This window comes from Ahaetulla prasina, chromosome 2 (assembly GCF_028640845.1).
Source record: "Ahaetulla prasina isolate Xishuangbanna chromosome 2, ASM2864084v1, whole genome shotgun sequence".
In the NCBI taxonomy this organism is placed as follows: domain Eukaryota; kingdom Metazoa; phylum Chordata; class Lepidosauria; order Squamata; family Colubridae; genus Ahaetulla; species Ahaetulla prasina.
The window spans coordinates 64,287,770-64,309,739 of NC_080540.1; the positions used below are offsets into that span (position 1 = coordinate 64,287,770).

At 36.2% G+C, this 21,970-nt stretch overlaps 1 protein-coding gene across 1 annotated transcript in view; it reads right to left on the reverse strand.

The window, feature by feature from the left end:
• Positions 1-529: 529 nt before the first annotated feature.
• CACNA2D3 (calcium voltage-gated channel auxiliary subunit alpha2delta 3) overlaps positions 530-21,970 on the reverse strand; it is a 688,395-nt gene continuing 666,954 nt past the window's right edge. The window contains exons 36-38 of the mRNA XM_058170578.1: positions 3,803-3,915; positions 3,210-3,292; positions 530-835 (exon numbers count right to left, since the gene is read on the reverse strand). Coding sequence (XP_058026561.1) covers positions 743-835; positions 3,210-3,292; positions 3,803-3,915 — 289 coding nt within the window. The 3' untranslated portion in view covers positions 530-742. The remainder of the gene's footprint in view (positions 836-3,209; positions 3,293-3,802; positions 3,916-21,970) is intronic.

A 21,970-nucleotide genomic window follows, 5' to 3' on the forward strand; every position in this document is an offset into this window, starting at 1 on the left:
TAAACAGCACTTCTAAAATTATAATTCTGCCTATAATTCTTCTTTACAGCCTAACACTCTTACCACTTCCTTTCCTTTTCACCCCCTGTATCATCACTGGATGACATATTCCCCATTTTTTGCCCTTCTCACTGGAATAATTTGCAATTAGCATCTCTTTCTTTAGGAACTCTCTCCCATCATGAGCTTCTTTTCCCATCTACTTCTTCTGCTATGGAGTCCCACTTATCTTTATTAAAATTTAGTCGAAGCCCATTTGATTACGCTCAGTGTTATCTTCTCTTAATATCTTTCTCTGGTCGCATAAATAAACACATACATATTTAAATAAGTATAAATAAAATATTTATTTATAGTTAAATACAATTAATGGCCATGTCAGATAAATCATCCACTAAAACATTTCAGTTTTAATATACTTTATTTAAAAAGTACAGAGTTTTAAATTGTTTCCATGGGGTAAAGCGGAACGTAATGACCATTTGTATCTATCTACTGAAGAGGCTCTGTTCTTGATGAATGGTGATTATTGTATGGCAAATCCATATTTGCATGATGTGCAAAAAAAAAAAAAAAGAAAAGATAAATGTCTTTTATTTACATAATTTAGAGTTTATATCATCCCATTGTTTAAAATCATGAAATGCTGATGTTTTGACTTATTTCATGTCTTCTAGTTGCACCATTTCTCAGTTCACAGTTTATCCATAGATTTTAACAGGCCATCATGGATCAGCCAGTGTCACCTTGAGAAAATGACCCACAGCAGAGATAGCACAAGGAGAGTAGGCTTAGCACTCAGGCCTGAAACACCACCACATTCTCTAGCATTCTCCTAGAGATAAAATAAATACAGATGAAGGGGGAAAAGGTAATTGTATTTCAATAAATAAATCAACCAATAGAACCAAAGGTGCTTTTTCAAAAGGCAACCGGACTTCATTTTTCCTTGAAAAGTTTTCACTTCTCATCCAAGAAGCTTCTTCAGTTCTTTTTTTTTCCCAATCATTTTTTATTTTTATTGTATAAAATACAAAAAAGAAAATAGGAAATTAAGGGAAGGAAAGGGAAAGGGAAAAGGGAGTGTGAAATATAAGGGGGAAGAGAAAAAGAAAAGAAAAGGGTGCATTGATTTCCAACTCTTCCTAGCACAGTAAAAGATAAATACACTCCAACCTCAACTTTTTGCTTTTACATATTAATTTATAGCTATCCATTTCTATAACAGCAAATCTTTCTAATCAACAAAACCAAGATCAAAGTTTCATTTTTTTTCTTCACAAGCACAAAATCTAGAAGTGATATCCAAATAAGTAGCTTCTTTGGTTCTGACCGAATGGTGGAGGATGGAAGGATTTATATCCCTTGTAGTCATCTGGTCATTAGAATAAGAATATAAATCTTCCATCCTCCACCATTCAGTCAGAACTGAAGAAGCTTGTTGGATGAGAAGCAAAACATTCTCTAGGAAAAACAAAATTTAGTTGCCTTTTGAAAAAGCACCTTTGGGACAACCATGACATGGATGACTGACAATCTCCATAGACATTCATCAATAGACAGAATCAGAGGAAATATAACAGATGTGGATACAAAATTCAAATACATGGACATTTTAGAAATCATCAGTTGCTTAGATAGGATTCAATATCATCAAGACTTGTACAATACCAGTAGGTGCCTATTCAAGACAAATGAAGGCCACAAACCTTGAATTACAGCACTGTGGGAAAGACTTAATTCAACTTCATGGATTACCTATAGCCCAAAATAACATGGAATCCAATGATATTCCTCTGATGCCTAATCATATCATATGGAACTTTCTAAGTTTGGAATTTCCCAGTTTTTCTTTTTTAAATAAAAGACAGCTGCAGAGGCTGGTAAGAAGCTGGGAGTAGAAAACCATTTCTCCAATGTGCTTCGTGTTCCTTCTCAAACCTCTGAAGGGAAAATCTTCTCATTCCTTAAGGATTTGCCACATCAGTACCTCTTTTGTATTTTTGCAAAATGGAACTATAGCAATCTGTATAGATGGAAGAACTGCAGCAGAAGCACTGATCTCATCTTTTAGCTAGAAGTTATGCCTCACTGGTCAGGCTTTCCATTCATTTGGAATCCTGCTGCCCAATCAATAATTGTCCAATTATAACTAAAGAGAATTGTCCTATTGTTGATGCTTTCCATCCAGTAATACTTTTTTCCTGATCCCCCACCCACCTAGTTTCCAAGGAAAGAGGAGAGCAAGGGCAGTCAATCTAAACCAGGGGTGTTGAACTCGCGGACCACAGACCAAATGCGTCACGTGCTGGCCAAGCCCACACCCGGTTTAGCGAAGGGGAAAAAAGTCATGGTACATCAGATGATGACATGGTGACGATGTGAGTTGGACACCCCTGATCTAAAACCTAGCTAAGACTTTTGGAAAATTTGAATTCAGTTTATAAGATTACATGGTTTATCATGTCTGCAGCCTTGTTAAATTACAGTGTTATCATTACACTTGTTTATTCTTACTTGCCCTGTATTTCTGATTTACTCTGAAATATTCAAGTGTTCTAACTATGTTAAGTGCATTGGATATAGAGAACAAATTCGTGTATAAAATGGGCAATCTGCTAATTATCATCATTACAACTGGAATCTAAGTAGAATCAGAAACTGAGGAAAACAGTAGTTAAATTTACAGGAAAACTTGAATCTAAATTATTAACATACATATGCTTAGATTTAGTTGCTAATTTTGTTGTGATAGCTCATGAGAACTAGGGAGTTGTTTGAAATGTTTCGGTGGGGGTGGGGGTTGAGGCAGGATGGAAGTGAGGAAGAGATGTGGCACCAGATACATGTTTTGGGAGGCATGTGGAATAGTAATAGGTAAAAATGGTAGAATGTATTGTTGTAGTAGATTACTTTTTGGATACCAGAATTGATGTAGCTGGCAAATGAAGACCATGAGATGAGAAATATCAGGCTATACAAGCAGAGATGTAAATACAGCAAGAATTTGAAAAAGGCACCATATGTTCACAGCAAAGGCAAAAGAAATAATTTTGGCTATCTAGTTCTGAATATATATTATTCAGACCAAGAGAAGATAATGGAATAATAGAAAAATAAGACATGAAAAACTGATGGAAATGGATATAATTAGAGAAGCGTGGCCAGTGAAAGAAAGCAGTTGTTTTATTTTAGGATAAAGCTCTTACCTCAGGATGAAATCCATGACAAGATTCTGGACGTCTCCGAATCTTGTGAGATTTTAAGCGTTCACATTTTAGGGATTCGTTATGTTCACAGAAGTTAAAGATATAGCTTAAATCCTGAATTTTGCCTCATTCAAAGTAATTAAAAAAGCAATCTAGGCCAACATTTGACACTTATATTATCTGACAATAGTTGTATTACCCCACCAATCCACTCCTGTTCTCTACCTCTGGCACGCTAGCATAGTCACCTGGACATTAATAAAGGAAGCATCGTTAAATTAAGAAAACAAGTTATTTCCTAAAAAAAATATTCTTGGTGTGCTGCTATTGTGAAAGATTAGCTAATTTTCCATCTCCATGTTCTAATGTCTTCACTTCTCCTGAAGATATTCTCTTTGTTTACATAATTAACTAACATCCAAAATTTGTATTTTCGTTTTATTTGCAATAATTGAACAAACAATAGTTTGGGTTAAAGCACTGATTTAACTTTTAACTAATTCCAAATTGTTTCACTAAGTGCTAATTAACTATCTGCTAAATGTTTGCGTCCAAACGTATGACATTAACATCATTGTAGAAGAAAAGGATATATCTTATTTCTATTGGTTCCATGGTAATTGGTGAAACTGACTCACAATCACATTCATTACTTACTACTACCATGAAGAGGTTGCTATTTTGAATCTGTTGGATAACAAAGGACCTGTTGGCAAAGAATAAATAATTAATATAATAATCACTAAGAGGAAACAAACAAAGAATCAAACATGGGCCAAAATGTCATGCTCCTATAGAACTTGGAAGGAGAAGTAAACATAGGAAGGTTCATTCTTCACCTCCTATATTTTGATTTCCATCATCCTGAGATAATTATTTGTAGAATAATACAATAAAATTATTTGTGGAAACTTGATTCTGGTCATGGATTGATTTAACCCAACTTAGGCAGCTACTTACCTATCTCTTTTTTTCCTCTTTACTAATTAAATATGAAGTAAATTTTATTCTGCAAAATTTCATCCAACATCCTACATTTTAAAATGTGAGCACAATCCAGCCAAGATTGACTCCTTCCAGCCCCTAATGCAGATATGCAGATATACAAGCATGGGTTCATTTCAATGTTATTTGAATTAACTTTGCAGAACAGGATTTGTTCCTCCTCTTTTCCTATAGGTGCTTTCAAAAAGCTAGGTTCGTATGATGTCATCACAGAAAATCAATTTTAAGAAATCCCAGAAAGCTTAAAAAAAACCCAGTGATTGTAGTAGAAAAATGTTCCACTTGAATATTTTGAATGATGTGGTGGAGAATCTCTTGTATCCATCTGCATCACTGTAGAAAAAAGGGGAGTCTGTCCACAGGGGTTTTTTTTTAAGCCTCTTTTAACCAGCTGAGCAATTCTAAACAAGAACAAATAGTCATTGGAAAACAGTAATGATTTAGATCAAGGCTAAAAAACTCCTGGCCCACAGGCTGGATGCATCACGCCTGGTTTAGCGAAGGGGAAAAAAGTTCCAATATATCACATGATCCCGCCGTGATTATGTGAGTTTGACACCCCTGATTTAGATCTTTTAAGATTCAGATTAGCACTTTGGAAGTGGTAAAAACCTTTTTGAAAGCACCTTGGAACAACCATGACCTGGATGGCTAAGTATCTCCATAGACATTCCTCCTCTTCTCTTAGTAAGGATGGTGTAGGGCAAGGCGATAGGGAATGAAATCCCTTAGAATATGTCTGAAGCAGACAACTGCATTATTAGTCTCTATGTTGACCCATAAGGATGTTTAATCACAAGCATCTTTTTGAAATAATTATTTTCATATTTCTAAAATAAGTTTTTTTTTTTTGCACAATAGGTGGCCCTTATTATTCAAGTTCCAAACCCATGTTTTCCACATTTGCAGTGGGTAAATTACAAACTAAACATCACTACTGAAAGAGTTCCATGCATCCACAAGTTTGGGGGAGGGGTTCCATTTGGAGGAACACATCTTTAGTACTTTTTGAGTGCTTTATGAATGGGCAAGATAGCAGATGCACTTCTTCCTTAAATGACTTTGTTTCCCCACAAGATCTTACTATCTGTGGTTTCATTACATGTAATAAATAGGCTGAAACATATCCCCCCCTCCCCCCCCACACACTAACAAGTTGCCTATATCATTAGTTGAGTCACTTCATCTGATATATAAAGCTCCTCTGAGGCCATTCTTTTCCAGGTTGAAAAGGAGATGGCCTTGTGGACAATGACATGTTTCAGAAGTGTAACTCAATATTCTTTTACACTACTCTCCTGACACTTCCCTATGCATGTAGTAAAGGACTCTATTTTTGTATTAATCTTTAAATCAGTTCCATGTAACATGTCATGACATATAATACCACTGAATCCAGAACAGACGATTTCAGTGGTCTGGCAGGGAAGCGTGAAGTTAAATGAGGACTTGACGATGTGTAGATGTGGACAAAGGCATATTTCCACTCAGACGTCTTTACTTAAAATACATATTGTCTTACTAAGAAAATGCTCTGCTTTTTCCAAAAATCACAGAAGGAGGGGGAAGATTTGTAAGGGAGTCAGAATCCTTTGAACTGGCTCTGGGAAAGAAACAACAGGGGAAACTGCAATTAAAAGAGCACTAAGAGGAAGATTAAATGCTCTTGGGGTTTTTAAACTTACTGAACCCCCATTAAAATTACACTTACTGGGATCTGTAATACGATGATGATAAACACAATGTGCATTTACAGTCTAACACACTAGGTTTGAACTTTCTAGCAACGTCTACAAACAGCTGGACCTTGTAGCACAACTGACATCAGTGTAATGAAGCATCTGTGGCTTTGTGGATTTGTGGGGAGGGAAGAGAAAGGGGCCAATAAAAGGAAAAGAGGAACATTCCTAACACAGTATTACAGTTTTGTTTGAAATATGAAGATATCTCAGAAAGTTATAAATATTTATCTGATCTGCAGGGGAATAAAATACAGTTCCAAGGTAGCCCTTTCAGGAAGGGCCATCAGCCAATCACATAGGTTGTAGCATTTTCAACAGCAACTCTGCATATAAAATTAGCTCATAAGATGCCTGGAAGGGGACAGTATCCAGCAATTGACAGTGGTTACCATTTGCTGGAACTACACATGGTGTTTGAAGAAGGTTAATTTGGGAGGGGGAATAAAAAGGGATTAAACACCAGCGATTTGGCTGGACTCTTAAATGATGTGGACTGCCCTGTATTTGGAAGTGTTCCCAGGGATATTTAAACATAGGAGGAACTCAAACATAAATGACACTGATCAGGAGACATTTTGTCCCAAACTGCCTGTGCTGTGGATGAACTATAATGACTTAATAATATATTATGTTAAAGTTATATATGGGATAACTGATCCAATCCTATCAGCACAAGCCAACTCCTGGAAGGCACCAGATAAGGCAAAGCTGACTTTACTCATATGAAGGAACCAGAAGGGGTACAAGCTCTTCCAGCTTGTGGGATATGGTTTTAAGCAACTTCCTGCTTTGTCAAAATATATAAGGTACATCGGGGAATCTTGCTTTCTTGGAATCTTATTTTCAATTATATGTGCATAGCACTCTAGAAAGGATCTGATCCTGGCAATCTTAGTGAGAATGTGGTTTTACTGGGTATTCCCTTTTCAAAAGGGCATCTCGGTAAGCTATTCAGCTTTTAAAAACCTTGTTCTAAATCGCCTGCTGGAGTAATAATCACTTATTACTCCAGCCAGTTTCCTGATTTGTAAGGTTTTAAAGACAGGGAGGGATGGCTCATGTTGTTTCTGGTCCACATCAGTTTCACCTGGGTTCATTCAAGAATTAATTGCATTCCATTTCCTTATATATCTGTGATTGTTTTAAAGAAACAAAAAACACACGATAATTTATCTTATTGTTTAACATTTCTTTCCAAGGTTTAGCAATCTTTCAAAAAAAAAAGGGGGGGGAGGGTTTTTTTGTACATGTTGCTTTAAAATCTATGTTTTGTATGACAATAAGGACTCAAAAGAGAAATATATGGATCTTTGATCCTTAACCCCAGAGTTGTTCAACTGAGTTTTTTCTCCAAAGTTTCATATAGACAAACAACAAACATCAGCACATAAACAGGAACAACTCACACCTGTGTCTAATATGGTTTGCTTCAGTAAGGTGCATGTATCTTCCCTGACATTATGCATCTGGATACAATCAATCCCAGGTAACAATCTAGAGTCACAAACCCAATGAATTGGATTCCCGCTATTATTCTGATAAGTTATCAGCATCTTAGCTTAGGTTTATTTACTTATTCCTTCCGAGGATAGCTTTACTTATTTATTTATTTGGTCAATGATTAGCCACATAAAATAATAAAAAGGGAAATAAAGACAACAATTACAACCAGGATCAATGGGGAGAAATAGGTGCAATTACAGTATATGCTGGCAACTATAAAATAAATCAAATATAGCATACTCTGAACACCTCTATTACAATAATAATATGTTTTTTTGCACAACACTAATAAATCTGAGGATGAGAGAACTTTTTTGGCATTATAATGTAAAAAGACCACACACAGATCATTCAGGCATTCTCTGAATGAATATAGTAGTGCATTTTCAGACATTCTTATCTTAGATTTCATCTGTGCATAATTTAATGAAGTGTTGGCTGCTTCTCCATTCCTGTAGCCTAATTATGCACAAAAATGTCATGTCAATGTCTGAGTTATGTACAAAGTCAATTCCATGTTCGTTCATATGCAAAGGATTAAATTATTACTATCAGTTATATAAGAAAGATATAGTTAGTGTAGTGATGTTTACACTATGTAATTCAGGGGTGTCAAACTCGATTTCATTGAAGGTTTGCAATTGCACAATTAGGGTTGTGTCTGACCTAAGGGGGATGGAGTGGGCATGGCTAGGGTGGGTGTGGCGAGCTCGACACCAGTCGTATCAGCATACCTGTAGTGGCCCAAGCGCTCTGCCAGAGAAAACAGGCTCCCAAGCTCCGTTTTTGCTAGCAGAGGTACCTTGTCCTTGCTGTTTCCAGGACAGCCCCATGGGCCAGATCTGGATCCGGCCCCTGGGATTTGAGTTTGAAACCCCTGGTGTAATTTATCAAAAAAAAAAGTTCTCCTTTCGTCCAAGTTATTATTCCCAGATTTTTTTCAATAATACGCAAAGGATTTAAATTAAGAGAGGATGGATGGGAAACATGCAGAAATATGTTTCTGAACTCAACTTTTTCAGCCAATATTGTGGGTACTGGTCAACTCAAGGTGGAGAATATACTTCTTGCTTCCCATTTTCTCCACAACAACTTTCCTGTGAGATGAGTTGGACTGAGAAGTCACCACTCAAAAGAAGTCCTAGTTTTCTGGTTTCTAGGTTACCACTTTCATCACTACACCAAATTGATTTATAGATTGATTATATGCCATTAAGGCATTGCTGGCTCTTAGTGACCAAATAGATTTTCTTCATGATGACCTGTCCCTAACCTTCAGGTCTTCCAACTGTGCTTCCATCATGACTTTAATTGAATGCATCCACCTTGCTGATAGTTGTCCTGCTCTTTCCTTTTACCTTTCCCAGCATTACAGTCTCCTCCAGACAGCTAGGTGTTCACATAATGTCATCACAGAAAATCAATTTTGAAAAAATTCAATGGATAAAAAATCTTGTTAGAAACTTCTTACTGCACTAGAAAAATGATCCACTCAAGTATGATGTGGTGGAGAATCTCTTGCATCCATCTACATCACCTTATTAAAAAGGGAGACTGTCACAGGGGTTTTTTTTTAATCATCAAAACCAGCATGGAACAATTCTAAACAAGAACAAGTAGTCCTTGGAAAATAGCAATGATTTAGATCCTTCAGGATTCAGATTAACAATTTGGAAGTCGTAAAAACTGATAATTATCTTCACTGGAAACCACTGTCTGAATATTATACCAAGTAAAATGTGGGTTAACCAAGGTCATTCTAATACTAGTTCAAGGAATTCAAAATAAGAGGAAATAAGTCAGCAGGAAAAGGACACAGATTTCCATAATATTTGGCAACAAATGATATAAATGGATCTATTCTCTTTTGAGCAATAATAAAGAAGTGTATGACAGATAATCTGTACATTTGCTCAATCTTCTAGGTTTTTACGCATGATGAGTACCTTCAAGTATTATAAAAGCAATTCATTGCATCATTAGACAAAAGAGCACTCTTTTGCCCACTCATGGGCAACAGGAGCTAGGTCCAGATTTTGGACACATTCTATAAGTTACTCTATTCTGAGGTACCTTGGTTCAAAAATTGTCACCCCATGATGCACCATTTCAGTGAGTTAAAGGTCATGACAGCATGGGTTTTGGTACTAGATATTGATGTAAGGGAGGAAGAAGTATGCTATTGCAAAACAAGTTTGTAAAGCAATTCCCAGACATGAACGTAAACCATCAAATAACTCAAAGTACTTGTTGGAATCATGGTTATAATGGCTGAACAACTGCCGGGGTCATAGATGTCTTTGGTTTAGTTAGATTTCTTTCGCACCTGTTGAAATAATCTTTCCCTAGTATGAACTAGATAGGTAGCTAACCTCAAGCATTCAATTTTCTCTGGCAGTTTTAGTGGTTATGGTGGGATTTCATCTCACAGCTGTCTCATTCTGAAATTTTTTCTGTTGGTTTAAGTCACAAAACAAAATGCGCACACATATATTCACAATTCATAATGTGGAAAATGATGTACAGTGTCTATTCAAATATCTGTTACTCACATAATTATCAGTTGCAAAACCCAAACCCTAATGGAGTGGAACAAACTTCAACCGTTCAACATGCAGATATCTGTTGTTTTGGTTTCCAATCCTCCTAATGTATTTTCCAGACTTCTGGCTAGATTTCTAATTCACATTAAAAAAAAAAACAACCAGATTGAATGTTACATCTACATTGCTAGGCTATTAAAAAAAAACAAATAAAAGAGGGAATGGATCAGTTTTAAGCAATTAAAACCAAAAGAAATTATTAAGACAGTAGCTGAAGTTCAGCATAATTCAGTGAATAGATACCGTGTTTCCCCGAAAATAAAACCCTGTCTTATCTTTTTTTTGAATCCTGAAATAAGTGCTTGGCCTTACTGCCATGAGTTCAAAAGCCCGATTGGGCTTATTATCAGGGAATGTCTTATTTGGGGGGAAAATAGGGTATATCTTATGGACAATTCATGTTCGAAATAGGCAGTGAAAGCACATTTTCAGCCAGCTGGCCCAGCTTTGCTGAGCACTGAATTTGTTTGTTTTAACTGGGAAAGAAGAAGCTATTTCTAGTCTGATCATTATCTGCTAACCAGGGGCTGGAACTGGAATTGAACAGATCACTAATAATTACCCAGTCATATATTGGAAGGGGCCTAGGTCAGGAATCCAAGTGAAAATATCTTCCTTAAATGGTTTTCTAGCCTTTATTTAAACATGAAGTAGGAAACCCCTACCTCTCATGAAGTAGGAAACCCCTACCTCTCTAGGTAATTGGTTCCACAGTTGGGCAGGTTTTTTCCCCCTTCTAATGTTCAATTGCAATCTGCTTTCCTGTAATTTAAATTCAGTATTCCATATCCTGCAGTTTGCAATGAGAGAGAAGAAATCTTTAAAAAAAAGATATAGTTGTGTATCTGTGAGGGTTAGAGAAAGATAATAGGTCTGATTGAGGCTGAAGTTATGGACTTCAGCGGAACCAAAGATGGAACTAACAAGTGGACTTGACAACCACAACAAAAACCAAGGAACTGGTGTATAAAGTGGTTCCTAAGAACCTCTCTGGATTAAGAGAGGGCAGATCGTCTACCTGTGCTCCAGACAGCTGCACTTTGTAAACAGATCACAGGACAGCAGCTTTCCATGGTGTTTAAGTGCAGAAAGACAAAGAGGTTAGTCATTTTGCTTGCAATCATGGCGGAGTCTTTTAAAGGGTACTAAGCTTGCAAACCTTTCTAGCAAAGTACTTTTGGAAATTCTCATTTTTAAGCTAACAGAGTGCTTTGGAACGATAACTATTAACGATAACAGAGTTGTTAATACTTGTAATACACTACCAGACTCTGTAGTCTCTTCCCAAAATCCCTAAAGCTTTAACCAAAAACTGTCTACTATTGACTTCACCCCATTCCTAAGAGGTCTGTAAGGGGCGTGCATAAGAGCACAAGTGTGCCTACTATTCCTGTCCTAATGTTTCCTTTCATTATATCCAATTAATATAGTTATTACATACTTATGATTATATATATACTTATATATTGTATAGTTATTTCATGCTTATGCTTATATATACTGTTGTGACAAATAAATAAATAAATAAAAATAACTTTATAAATGCTAGGTGAGACTGCCTTTCATCCTGAATGAAAGAAAAAAATAATTGAAATCTGAAATAAACAATAAAAAGCTAAATAAGATTTTGATTCTAGAAAGTTATAAATGGACTAAGCATCCAGATAAAATTGGAATTACTGAAACTTTTAAAATAAGACTTTCAAATTAATTATAAAATTAAAAACAGTTTCTAAGGGGAAATAGATCCTGTTTTGGTTTTTACAAAACATAACACAAATAATTTCATGATTTCAAAAATGGGCACTAGAGAGGACTACAGATTTTAGGTAGAAGAAAGTTATACAAGTCTGCAAGATGTAGTGCAAATGTTCTAACAATTAAAATATTGAAAGAGACTTTTGAAGAATGAAATCAGAAAATAATAGCCATAATATTAACAATGTCAGTAATGATGTCTGCCTCTATGGATGGACTATGTCCAAAAGTTGTTATTAAAGAAATATCAGATGTAAAAGAAAAAAAAATGACAGGATACTGATGGCATTGAAAATGGATTTATAACTGACAGTCCTAGAGAATATAAATTTAAAATGAAAATACAAATGAGAAACCAAGAGAATGACCTGGATTTTTTTTCCCTTACTGGGTTTACAAAAAGAGGGTTGTTAAAGCCTTGAAGAACTCTGTGCAATAGGAAAAAAGAGAAATGAAGTCAAATCCTATGACAATATTTGAATGAATTAAATATAAATCCTGTTAGAAGTAAAAGGAAATAATGCAAAACTAGTTTATTTGATCAAGGTTAAAATAAGATGTGTTGATACTTCTAGTAACTTTTTAATGATATTTCTGATGATACCAGGACTGAAAAGATTATGCTTAATTGATTTGTTATAGATAAGAATAACTTTAGAGAGGGTGAAGAGTTACTAAATTAGTTTATACTTGTGATGCGAGCTTTAAGTCACTTCTTTATATATTTGATTGTGATTGTGGATAAAAAAGAAATGCATATAAGGAAAAGATTGGAGCAAAAAGTGAGAATGAGAGAATGATACTGTATGTTACGTATACAGTAAAAATATAGTTGCAAACAATGTAGTTAAGGAGAATAAGGAATGGTTAAGGCAAAGATATTGCAAAGTAATTTTTATGGACATTTTAAAGTATTTTGGAAGTAGGTAAACTAGGCTATACAAGGGGCCTTCAGAAGGGTGAATAAATTTAAAAATAAAATAAAATAAAAGTGATAAAACATTTGTTGAAAGAGGAAACTGTTGTGAGGCAATGCAGAAAAGAATATTGTGGAGTTTCTATGGGAATAATAGTGATATTTAGGATTTCTTTTAGTAAATAGTATAACTGGTTTTAAAATCGAAAGAATGTCTAATGTTGAATATTCATTATGAAGGTTTTCCATTTGAAGCAGCATCTGCAAAAAAGAATTATTGAATTATTCTAGTAACTGTTGAGTTGCTAACGTTTGTCTCTTGACTGAAATTTAGTTTTAGGAAACTAAAAATTCTTTAGAATTGGCCTATTACTCTTACAATTTCTCTCCAGTGGCCAATTTTAATATTTTCCTCCTATTTTACTAGCAAGGTGCTGTTGATCATCTAATATACATTACAAAATACTATTTCTCTGTAATAATCCTTTCAATCTATTAAACACAATCTATTAAATACATGAATCTTTCCTCAATTCATAGAGCAGCAGAATTATATAGCACATGATCAAAACTAATTTCTGCTTTTTATTCTATACTTTTTTTATCAATGTATCCTGGCTAAATTGCCTTTTACAAAAGAAAAGGTAGATTTGAACTAGGATTTTAGGGTAATGTCTAATTAAAAATATTTTAGAACACAAAGTCAATATTGTATTATCTGCTGGCAAAATTATTCTAGTTCTCTACTGCTATGCAATACAATGAAAGTTTGCTATTTTTATCCTTTCCACTGCATTCACTGGGAACAAATTAGATATGTCACAGGGAAAATATAGTATCCTATCATTTCCTTGAAAAAAAAATGGATCTAGAGATAGATCCAAACAGCTAAGACTGCTCCATGCAGCTAAGAGTTCCCCATGCATTGACAGCACAAATTTTATTTCATTTACTGTTAGGATTTCTCCATAAAATTCTTACAAATATTACAAAACTGTAATTACAGATGTTAAAAAATAGAACTTTAGTAAATGTTTTCAAACCCAAATTATCTAGGCCAGATTTTTCCCCCCAAATTAAGATTTTCTAGTTGAAAGCCTGTTATGTGCTTATTGAAACCTCACACTCTTTGCCATGCAAGACTATTATTATTGCAAAAGCTGCAAAATTATGTGTCCTTGCATTTCATCAATTCAACACTGCTAATAGATGAAAACATTTATTACCTGGTTTAAATCCTTGCCCAAATAAGAGCAAATTTACAATAACATTTGACTTCCTAAATTTGGCTGAAATGTACTCCAATTTTAATCGGTTTTCTTAATCCAAATAATTCCTCCCATGTATTTCTAACAACTTAGCTGAAAATATTATGATAATAATAGTCACCTTGTGTTTAAAAATGATCCCCTCCCTATGTAAACTATAATCTTTAACTTAAACCCTTTCTGTGGTGTGTTACAAATGAAAACATTACACTTTCCAGCAATTCCATTTTAGTAGTATTTTTCAAGAAGGAATATAGTTAGTCATGGATTTTGGATGGAAGAGAAACAGGACTAGTCATGGGTGAGCTCCCTTGTACTTGGTTCAGAAATTATCTATTTTTTCCAAGTGAGTCTTGGGGGAAAAAAGGACAGATTTTTCTAATCTGATTCCAGTAAAGCTCAGGAAATAAAATTACAAGGAAATTTCTGCTAAATTATTTGGCAATTATTTTTACTTACTAAGCAGGAAGCTCCTTGTGACAATATAGGTGACTGATTTAGAAGGGAGCTCACCAAAAATAAAGAAGCAACTTAGGTATCTTCTTTATTAGGCCAAATATTTCCTTAGGCATGTGCCCACCAACACGCCCATTCTCTGCTAAAATTAATAGACTTTATAACTTTTTATGGCTCCTGTTTAATATTCAATTATTTCCTGGGTCCACTGACTGATGTCTGTAAGGCTAAACTTTATATTTGTGGGATGATGAGGGGGGGTGCAAGGAAAAGTTTAGAATGGTGGACACAAATCAGATGGACTTGAATCCAGCTCACAACTGAGTGTACAGTACTCAATACCATCTCTATAAAGGAATGTTCGGATCTGCATTTAGAAATGTAAACGTGCAGAATACTTTAGGCACATCCTCAAAATGAGACTATTATGGTTAGTTATAAGATATCCCTTTAACAGAAAGCAAACTGGTGAGAAAGCTCTCTAGCTTTACAATTTTATTTTTAATTTATTTTTCCCCTATTTTTCTGGATTCATGAGTGCATTTTCAGTGAAGTATTGAGCCATAGTTATTTGTCATTTTTATTTTCCAAGATGACAATGCCTATGGCTCTGCTAGTCTTAGAAATAAAGATGCTGGAAATTAGCACCCTGATTCACAGCAAGAGTATGTTCTGCAGGCCACTCCAGCAATCTGAGTTTATGTAACGGATTAAATCAGAGGTGTCCAACCTTAGCGACTTTAAGATTATGGACTTCAATTCCCATGCTGGCTGGGGAATTTTGGGACTTGAGGTCCACAAGTCTTAAAGTTGCCAAGATTGGACACCCCTTGATTAGATCATAGATTGGAAAAGACATTAAATATCTTCTAAGCCAAGGTGGCCCTTTTCAGTCAGGTACTGTGCAGGTTAGAGTACACAACTGTGACAGCATTAGTTGTGCTTGTTGATGGTATTTGGCAGGACAGGATGGGGATAGTACATCCATCATTGTTTTCTTTGATTACTTAGCAATTTTCAATACCATCAATCACATTATCCTTCCTGACTGCATTGGATTGCAGTGGTTCATCTCCTCTCTCATAAATTGGATTCAGTCAGTGGCTGTGGACAAAGTCATGCTTTCTGCCTCTTTCCTGGGGAGCGCTGTCTTGCCCTTCCTGTTAAATATCTATTAGACCCGTATTGGTGAACCTATGGAACGCGTGCCGGAAGCGGCACACAGAACCCTCCTGTGAGGGATGCGCGGCCTCAGTGGTTCCTCTTCTGCATTCCTGTGGACACATGTGCACTGGTTAGCTGGCCTTCACACGCGCAGGAGCACTGAAACCCGGAAAAGCAGCGTTCCGTCATGCATGCAGGTGCCGGCACCCAAACTTGCAGGTTTACGTCATATGCATGAGCAACAGCCAGCTGTTTGTTGGGTGCACATTCGTGCCGGAAACCAGAAGTTTGGGTGCCAGCTCGCGCATGTGTGATGGAACTCTGCTCTTCCAGATTTCGGTGCTCCAGTGAGCATAAAGGACAGCGAGGCCATGCAGTCCAGGTAGGATGGTTTTGCATGCCAATTCCGGCATGCAGGTTGGCACGCAGTGACGTAAAAGGTTAGCCATCACTGTACTAGATTGAGTGCTTGGGTCCCTGACTTTTGAAATGGTCTTAGATGTGTTGCATTTCCCCATTCAAACCAGTATGCAATTTGAAGGCCCTTCTGGGCTCATAGCTTGAAGAGCTCTTGCATCTGGATTTGTAGATAGTTTTTTGCACAGGTGTCAGCTGTATGTTCTGGGAGGCTCTTCAGTTGGTTATTTATTTCCTAGTCACTTCACAACTGGACTACTGTAATGCATATTACATGGGACTACCTTTGAAGACCATCCGTAAGCTACAGCTGGTCCAAAGTGTAGAGGTGTAGACAGTAATGGGTGCCTTGTGTTATTGGATCATTGCTGCTTTGCAAGCTGAATAAATTAGAATAGAATAGAATAGAATAGAATTTTTTATTGGCCAAGTGTGATTGGACACACAAGGAATTTGTTTTGGTGCATATGCTCTCAGTGTACATAAAAGAAAAGATACGTTCATCAAGGTACAACATTTACAGTTGATTTTGAATGTAATTCAATGGCATTCACCACTTTGTCTATGTGAGGAGTCCAAACTGGATGTAATATTGCAAATGTGGTCTGACCAATGCAGAATAGAGAAGGGAAACGACCCCTCTTGGTTCTGATAGTTTATTTCTGTTGATGCAGCCTAGAACTTATTACAACTTTAGCCACTTGTGTTCCACAAAACCCAAACAGTCTTCTCCTCAATCTATGAGGCTTGTGGCATCCTTTCTTTGTTTAGGAGTCAAAAAACATTATGTACAATAAATTTCTGCATCTGTTTGGGGCTTCAAAGGAAAAGAGCTCTTTCGACTTTTGTGACACATTCCTTCAACTATTCATCCAGGAAGATGTCTTGGTATTGTCGTTTCCTTGTAAGAACTATGTTCTATGTTCGGTCCAAAAATTTCTTATCTGCATTGATAAATTGGAATGTAGATAGGTTTACCTCTTGCCATTTCTTTTTCTTTTCAAAAAGGATAACTTGCCTGCACTTGCAACATGTGTAGTTCTTGCTGTCTTTAAAAGCAAACATTGCACAATCTACAGCCATAATACTATAGTAGTTCTCTCCATCTCCTAGGATGAGGAGCATCACTTACCTCTTCTACCAAACATCCAGTTTACTCTCTTAAAAGTGGCTCCTTTATGTTTGACCCTGAAGCTGCCTCAACTAGCTAGACAGGAAGTAATGCTTCATTTACAAACAATGGGCTATCAACAGCCCTCAGGAACAACTAGTCAAAAATCAATCAGCTGCACTAATCAGTCAAGTCCTTGTGAATATCTTCAAATCCCTTCAAATTCTCCTTTCAACATCTGATTGCTTACCCAATTACTCATTTTAATCAAAACATATGACAGCATATGACTTGATTAGCTACAACCGTCCATTATATTGATATGAAGTTTAAGTGCATATCAAAATACTTTGCATAATAATGAAAACATGATGTTTCTACATTTCTTAAAAAGTTCCCATTGGGTACCAATAGGTGATCTGGGCAAATGTTAATACAAATGATCTTGTAGGGGCAAATATGAGATAATATTTGCTTTGATAATTGGTGTGGTTTTGACAACAATTATTATGGGATAGAAACAGTTACGATTAGTAAAGGGGGAAAAAACGTCCTTTCCTCTTCATGCAAATTAGAATGGATATTTCTTGAATTTTATAGAGTGTTCCTTTAAATAATCTATCAAATTTCAGATTCTTATTTGTATGTTAAGGACCAATACATTTAAGAACTTTTTTCTGTTTTCTTTGAACTGCAAAGGTTATTTAAGTCCTAGGTTTTAAGAAACCATCCAGACTCAACTGATCAAAGAAAAATCCAAGCATATACAGAAAGATGTGTACAGGTTTGACAACTCATGAGGGAATTTTAGATGAAGAAATGACAAAGAAAATACCTTGTTGACACAAAGATGCCATGTTACTATAAGCTTAATACTAGAGATTATAAGTAGACGCTAAGAAAATAGAAATTATAGGAATATTTTCTAGTACTATTTTGACAGTGCTTCAAGCCTGCCCAGTTTATTTTGGAAGGTGATCCACTGGCTGGCTACCAGATTTGACTTTCTGGAGATCTGCCTGATGGACGGCTAGCCCCCTGGGTTTGCCCTACCTTGGGAGTAGGAGATTGAGTAAGTATTGTAGCAGCTGCTAGCCCAAGGGTTGGGGGATTAGTGAGGGAAATGTTGAATTTATTTTTTAAAAAAAACATTTATATAGCTGCCCATCTTAAAAGCAAACTCTGGGTGGCTTACAACCCACAAATGAAACAATATATGCAACAATAAAAGCAAAAGAAACAATACATCCAAGAACAGAAAAATCTGGTGCCACAACCACACTTCTTGATGCAGACCAAAATATTCTCATTCTGCTCTGACCTCACCCTATCCCAATGCTTGGGAGTGGAGCCAGGTCTTAAATACTCTCTGGAAGGTTAAAAGGGTGGGAAGTTTGTTGGATCTCAAGGAGGATGGTGTTCCATAGGTCAGGAGCTGCAATGGAAAAGTTACACTTCCAAAGACCTGCAAAGTCGCAATGTTTAAAGAAAGGGATCTGGAGCCAGTACCTGCTACCTGCTCTGGTGGGCTGGGCAGGTACACTTAGGGGAGGCTGTCCTGCAGACTGGCCTGATTCCATGCCATAGAGGGCTTAAGCAGTTTTGAAAGAATTAAATTGCTCTGATCGATGATTTAAATAAGGTGAACTTTTATTTTTGTGAAGGTATTGCCTTTAGATTTACAGCTTCACCATATGAGCATATTGTCAGAATACTGGAATACTGTATAATGCTAAAGCTGAATTATTTTGAAATAATTAAACACAAATCCTTTGAAGGACCCTGAGCTTATAAAAAAGCATAGATAATGAGAGGCCTGAGATGGAACTCACAAATCTTATCTCTAAAGGCAACAGCCAAAAGCATTTCCCTCCAGAAAAGTGAGCTAATGCAATGCAAAATTTGGCCCTGGGATTTAAAGGCTTGTAAATCAAACCATTCTCACTGGACTGTATATATAAAATATTTCACAATTAACTTCTAACCTCTCACATAGTTGAAGTAGTTATATTCACTCCCTTTTTTTTCTTTGATGTTTTCTTTTTTATACCTATATTCAACATGATAGGAGAACTGCCAAATTGCCCCTTCCTTTTCTTTCCTTCCTCCATTTTAAATCAATTATGTATTTATTTAAACTACAAGGTTCTGCTAGATAAGGGGCAGCATATGCATGTTTTCTTTTCATCTAAAAAAGAGCACATAACAAACAAACAAACCTTCATCAATTAGGCTACAAAAGGAACTGGAAATTCTTTAAACAACAGCAAAATGCTATTCACATAAAGTTAAATCCAATGAACCTGAATAAAAATGAAAAGAAACTTATTGGGAGTTTCAGGTGGACTGATGCTGCAATCTTGAAACTGCAACCCAGCAATAAATTTCATGGAGCTCATTTGAATTTACTGCTAAGTAAATCTGTTTAGGATTTCATAATTCATAAATAAGATTTGGACCATTATTTTCTTCAGTTTATTGTTTATTGCTTCTATCTTTAAAAATTGAAATGAATGAGTCAATAATAACTTCCTGGAAAATGTGAAAAGCACTGTAACAATATCCAATTTTCTAATTCTTGTTGACAGGCACAGAGGTTCAGAAAATATAGCCTGACTTCCTCTGAATTGCTTTTTAACTAGAAGATTAATTTCATAATCAGTGGGATATAGGATGTCAAAAATTATTGATTATGCCTGCCAAATCATAACCAAAATGGCATTCCTACATAATTCTTATTTTCTTTTAGGCTCCTACATTCTCCAAGGCCCCTATATTTTGGAAAATAATGTAAACACTGCAATTTATGAAGTACAAATAATGCATTTTTGTCAAGCAGAAAAAGAAGAAAGAAACCTAACTCGCATGTGTTACGCATTCAAAAGTGGATTAATTATTTCCAGAATTTGATTGTGTGTTGTCTACTTCCACACTGAAGAATCTTACAACTCATCATGCTTATTGAGATGAGGTCATTTTATATCTTGTACAAATGGCTTTTTGACATATGTTTGGAGCCAAGAACAGAAAATAGTGATATTCATATAATGTAAACATGGCAAGAGAACTAGTGGAAGGTTAACAATGGCTTCTATGTAAATTAATTTCAATGTCTCATCAAAGGACTTATTTACAGTTTGGATAAACCTCTGAGTTATCTAGTTTCTATAGATTTTAAGGTGGTTTACAATCAACAGAATAAAACACAAATGAAAACAATTGAGTAACTTAAATATCATCTCAGCCCTGGACAACCAGGTCCTGCTTACAGCTGGTTCCAATCACCTAGCATCTCCCCCTTCATTGAACACTGCCTGAATACTGTGTTGGGATGGCAACTAGGAAGGGACCAAACTGACCATTGAGGTGGGAAGGTTATTCCATTTCAAAGGCTCTGTGCCCAAGAGGACCTGCTTTTGGACCCCCATCCATTTCTCATTTCAAAGTTGGAAACCCATTGAATGCTGTCCCGGTCAGGACACATTTGTAGAGAGCCATGGACATGGCTTCATGAAGGGCAGAAGCATTCCTTAAACCCTGGAAAAGGACATATGCTAGGAAGAGATTCAGGCTGGTTCCTCCTGATTGAATGGACAAAAAAGAAAGGGAAAATAAAACACAAGAGTAAAAGTAAAGTTTTCCATGTCGTGTCTGACTCTAAGGTGTGGTGCTCATCTCTCTTTTTTGGGCCAAAGGATCCAGAGTCCCCTGAAGACATTTTCCGTGATCACGTGAACAGCATGGCTAAACAACAAAGGCACATTGGAACACTATTACTTTCCCACCAATGTGGTACCTATTTAACTACTTGCATTTGCATGCTTCCAAACTGCTAGGTGGGCAGGAGCTGAGGCAAGAACAGGAGCTTACCCTATTGTGCAGCTCTTGGGTCTCAAGCCTGGGCTTTCAGCTTTCCAGCTTAGTGTCTTTAACTGCTGAAGAAGACTTGTGAAATTCTGCTACTACTGACTATCTCACAAAAGTATATGTCTAGCCTTCTTGTGGAGTCGGTTTCCTGATCTGATCTACATTGTAGAGCTGACAATATTAGATAGGTAGATCAATCCGTAGCAGAGAGTTAGACAGTAATAAAAATGTAACTTTAAAAAAGCTTTATAACTAGCACTCCCAGCTGGAGCCACAAGATTTCCAGGAGCCAATACAGCTATTTCCAGTGGTGGGATTCAGCCAGTTCGCACCACTTTGGGAGAACCGGTTGTTAACTTTCTGAGCAGTTTGGCAAACTGGCTTTTGGAAGAAATCATAAGAGCAGAGAACTGGTTGTTAAATTACTTAATCCCACCACTGCTTATTTCCAAAATGGTAGCTTGCTTTTTCCTGGTAAGCATGGCATTTCTGCAAGCTTCAGCTTCTTGTACCGCTTTTGAGGGAATCTCTGCATGCAGTGATTCAAGTTCAAGATTATGGCAAAAAGGGAACACACTACACTTACATAGATTTAATAGGGCAATAAGTCCCAATAGGAAATTAGGTAGGGGCTTGCTATTGCACACCCCTCCTTTATCTACCACATGTATATTATTTAAATTAGTTTTCAGGCTGGAACAGGCAGAAAGAAATCTGCAAAGGCTTTCAGATCATATTATTAAAACATGGTGTGAGACACACTTAGAAAAAAGTGACATCTGAATCACAGAGCTAATTTAAACATATTCTCTCTGATGTGGTATAGTCTCAAACAGTAACTGTACCTCCTCAGGATCCATTTATGGAATCTCTTTTATGAATAAACTCCTCCATCAACACTATTTCCCACATTTTATGTTTACAGAAAAGCCTAACTGTTGGGTACAGTTT